Consider the following 5,000-nt stretch of genomic DNA (forward strand, 5'->3'; position numbering starts at 1 on the left):
AATGTCCAAAGAGTGCCCTACGTTGTCTAAATGGTACAATGGTATAATGAAAGAGACGTAATGCACCGCTGTGCTGAAACTCATGGTCAGGGTGTGTAGGTTTGGATTTAATGGCTGCTGCTGGGACACAGCATACAGATCACTCACTATGTTACAGCAGGCTAATTTAAACCGTTTATAAGTCTTTACTCAATATTTGGTCTTTACTCAATATTTGGTCAAAACCATCGAATGATATATAACATTTACAAATGATCCGTAGGCTATGGCCAGCTGTTCGAAGAAAAAGAGAAAGATCACATAGCACTAGCGACTTACTTCAAAGGTTATGCTACTAACTATCTACACAAGCTGAGCATAATAGCTATATGCTCCTTTTGATACTGACTGAGATGATTGGTTATGACAGCTACCTAGCTAGCTCTGCACCAGTGTGGCTATGTCACAAGGTTGAAATAACTTTAAAAACTGATAGTGCAGTTACTATCTGCTGTTGGGAGCCACTGGTGTTGCTCACTAGCTAGCTAAATTCAGTAGTGGCTAGTTAACCAGTATCCCCCTGTAGAAAGCCTTTCAGTTGATGCCAATGTTAAACGCACCTTTCAAACTGTTTTATTAACTTTATTTTCATTTCGCAGCAGGTCAGTTGACTTGCTGCAGTTACTTTTTGGGTTATTATATTATATGTCATGTTATATGTTATATGTATTATATAATATCATATATTATATGTTTTGTTGTGAAAAGTGAATGCCATTTCTGTCCTACTACTAGTGTAGACAAGCACAAATAAACAATTGATTGAATTATTCATTTATTTATTTATTTATTATGAATTATGCAATATTGTATACCTTTACTTTATGTACCCTATAAACATGCATTACTGTTCATAATGACCTATGAAAGGTAAAGGCTATTTCACTTTATAATAAACTGATGTTTCTCATATGTTTCAGTGTGTCATTAAACAAATTCACAAAAGGTGATTTTTTTTAATAACCATGTTTACTCAACTTTACCATTACCACATGCCAATGGAGGGAACTGTATGTACGTGAGGTATTTCTGTATTTAAATGTTTATATATTGAAATATATAACAATCCCTTTAATTCAATCAATTTTAAATTTAGTCTATAACACAACAAAACATTTAATGGAAAAAGGGGGTCTGAATACTTTCCAAAGGCACTGTATTAACTAATTATAAACCGTTTATAAACACTTGTGACAAATGTGACCTTAATGCAAAGTGTTACCTATACAAGATGTTCAAAGGGCTCCAGATGTGTGGTGGGGTGGGGGAGGGGGATTTATTTGTCCCGAATCCTAATCAGTTTCTTCCACATCCCAAGCACCTGCCTGCTGGAGAGCAATTTCATCATGTGCATAAACTCCCCCATAAATACACACCTTCAAAACTCACACATAAAAACACCCATAAATAGACACCTTAAACGCTGGAAATGTATTGAAATACATCGGTCCAATACAGGAAAATACATGTGCAAATATACAAATGTGTGTGTGATGATGAGGTAAGGGTTTAACACCCTGGAGATCTAAACACAAACATCAACATTAACACACCGCTGTAATCTGGCCCACGCATGGCATCACACACACCACTGTGCCCTGTGGAGAAATCACTCTCGCAGTCACGCAGTCACGCACGCACACACACACACAAACACTCACACTCACACTCACACTCACACTCACACTCACACTCACACTCACACTCACACTCACACTCACACTCACACACACTATCACACACACACACACACACACACACACACACACACACACACACACACACACACACTCACACTCACACTCACACTCACACTCACACTCACACTCACACTCACACTCACACTCACACTCACACTCACACTCACACTCACACTCACACACACACACACACACACACACACACTCACACACACACACACACACACACACACACACACACAAATGTCCAACGCGTCCAGTTGTCCTTATACTGGAGTATAATACAGCTAGATGGAGTACTGGAGTGTTATCTTAACATAAGAACATATGGGAAACTAGGTTTCCATATTTCCTGTTAGCATAGGGGCAGTAGAGAAGCCGACACATAATACAATATTATTGATTCCTGACGTTTATGCAAATCATCTTATTCTGAATAATTCAAATAGCCTTTTATAGTGGTGGTGCATCAATCACCCCCAATGTTTTTCATCGCTGAATTTGGGGTCACCTGAATATGAGGTCACGTGCTATACTGGTACAGATGGATTGGGGGTCTTTAGAAAATATGAATTCAGGGTCATTTGTGTTGCGTACTGGGGGTCATTTGCGTATGGGTTCGGGGGTGGTTAGTATGCAGGGATGAGGACAGAGGTGACTGAAGGAGGCGACTCTACATCCAGGGAGCCTGGACCCTCTCTGACCTCTCTCTATAATTCATCCCCCGGAACACAGGCACCGCCAACCTTAGTTCCTACCCACCCAAACAGAGGAAGGAGAAGCCTTTCACTCTAACCGAGTATTAAAGACGGCACAGAGACCCAGGAAATGTCCCACATTAAAATTTCACTGCGTCCCAAGGGCCCTCTCGGAGGGTCGGCAACCTCTTGGATGTAGTGTGCCACTTTCTTCTTTTCTCCACCACTCCATCAGCCCTGTATGCCAACTAGATCTTTACATTACCATCTTGATCTTCATCTTCAAAAATTAGCAATTTGCCTTAAATTATAACGCATTCTGTTCCTGTGATGCCTTATCACCAATCAATTTCGGAGCAGCATTGTGCCTGCCTGCCTGTCTGCCTGCCTGCCTGTCTGCCTGCCTGTCTGCCTGCCTGCCTGCCTGCCTGCCTGCCTGCCTGCCTGCCTGTCTGTCTGTCTGCCTGCCTGCTTGCCTGCCTGTCTGCCTCCCTGCAAGACGGTAGAAATATGAGTTGGATTTACCTGCAGAGTGCGAAAATGTAATGCACTGTAACGCTTGAAAAATTGAAAAGGTAAAACTCTCTTTCCATCATTAATATTCAATATAAAAGGTTATATATATATATATATATATATATATATATATATAAAGGTTATTATGGTCGACTTTGCTACGCTGCCGGGCCATAGGACATTACACAAGTCGTCAGCGAGGTCGCTGCTTAAGCACCGATTATGTATAACGGTAAACTAAGGACATGGCAGCAAGGTTAGTCAGTCAGCCTATTTAATACTTTGTTTATCAAAAAAACAGCAAGCCATCATACTTACTCACAATGAAACTAACCTAGAAGTCAATGAGATGTAGCCTGATGCTGCTGATGAAGTGTAAAACAAATGCGAAACTTTGTTGTTTTATGAAACGAATAAACTTGTTGAAACTAAAAGCATTCCCATGAATAAACCGCTTTAAGCCCAATGCACACGGCGTGCGATTTTGTCGCACCGCCGAATTCGTTTCCATTGTTTTGAATGCATCTCAATGAGACAATGCACAGGGCGTGCGATGCGATATTGTCGCACGACAACATTCGATTCTCCATTCACATTCATTCATTCATTGATGTGAATTGAGAATCGAATGTTGTCGTGCGACAAAATCGCACGCCGTGTGCATTGGCCTTAAGGCTTGAGTTGAAGAAATGATCCAAGTGGGAGGTTCTTTAACTGGGAATGTCCCGACTGGTTCTGCTCACTTTTGTGTCATGTGGCTCTCAGTCCATCAAACTAAGATTTTTACAATGATTAAAAAAAAAAGATCTTGGCTATAGATGATCAGTCAGCATGCCACGCAACACCATGGTATGGTATGCCAACCAGGGGTGGTCGACGATTGGTCTAGGCTGTGCTGGAGGAGGGAGAGAGGGGAAAGAGCGAGGGAGAGAGGGCAAGAGAGGACTACCAAGGAAGTATTATTCCAGGAATTATTCAACTATTCAAGGAATACAAACCAAGACATGTACAGATCAGTGCCATATATTTATGTGGATACGAGGTGTGTGTGTGTGTGTGTGTGTGTGTGTGTGTGTGTGTGTGTGTGTGTGTGTGTGTGTGTGAGGGAGAAAGGGAGAGACAGTGAGAGAAAGAGGGGGACAGAGCGAAATGTGCCTCATCAAGTCATCATCAGCGTCAAAGAGCGAGAGAATCTGCGGCCTCTCTCTCTTCTCTCTCATCCACATTTCATCCTCACATCAAATGTCATTTAGAACGGAACACAAAGACAGAGAGAGCCAGGGAGAGGGGGAACCACCCAGGGAACCTGAGTGTGTGTGTGTGTGTGTGTGTGTGTGTGTGTGTGTGTGTGTGTGTGTTTGGTGGGGCGGGAGGGAGGGGGAGAATGAAACAGTGGTATGAAAGCCATGACCAGGCCCTAGGGGATGACTGACAGTCAGCTCCAGGTACTCAGAGCCTGTAGGTATTCAGAGCCTGTAGGTATTCAGAGCCTGTAGGTACTCAGAGCCTGTAGGTACTCAGAGCCTGTAAGTACTCAGAGCCTGTAGGTATTCAGAGCATGTAGGTACTCAGAGCCTGTAGGTACTCAGAGCCTGTAGGTACTCAGAGCCTTTAGGTACTCAGAGCCTGTAGGTACTCAGAGCCTGTAGGTATTCAGAGCCTGTAGGTACTCAGAGCCTGTAGGTACTCAGAGCCTGTAGGTATTCAGAGCATGTAGGTACTCAGAGCCTGTAGGTACTCAGAGCCTGTAGGTACTCAGAGCTTGTAGGTATTCAGAGTCTGTAGCTCAGCACTGGTTGGTTGGCTGGTTGGTTTCAGCAGCACATATCAAAGTTGCCGGGTCACTGAGAGGGAAATTAGAACTTACCAGATGTTCTGATCCTGCTTTGATGCTCCCACCGTCCCTAAAACACACAAACACAGTTCCTGTAAATGCGTGTGTGTGTGTGTGTGTCAAAGTAAAAAGTTCATTTAAAATTACCCACTTTTTAAAATTAGTGTTTTACAATTCATGAAACTATATAGCTTTACAAAGCCCCGTATCCGT

The 5,000-nt window shown here is 42.6% G+C and overlaps 1 protein-coding gene across 1 annotated transcript in view; it reads right to left on the bottom strand.

Moving 5' to 3' along the window:
- The window catches only part of rsrc1 (arginine/serine-rich coiled-coil 1), a gene marked incomplete at its 3' end in the record, with an annotated part of 78,204 nt that overhangs the window by 24,008 nt on the left and 49,196 nt on the right, over window positions 1-5,000 (bottom strand). Inside the window, exon 5 of the mRNA XM_080548958.1 lies at window positions 4,821-4,857. Within this exon, the coding sequence (XP_080405084.1) occupies window positions 4,821-4,857 (37 nt within the window). The remainder of the gene's footprint in view (window positions 1-4,820; window positions 4,858-5,000) is intronic.

This window comes from Nansenia antarctica (assembly GCF_963989245.1).
Source record: "Nansenia antarctica genome assembly, chromosome: 19".
Classification (NCBI taxonomy): domain Eukaryota; kingdom Metazoa; phylum Chordata; class Actinopteri; order Argentiniformes; family Microstomatidae; genus Nansenia; species Nansenia antarctica.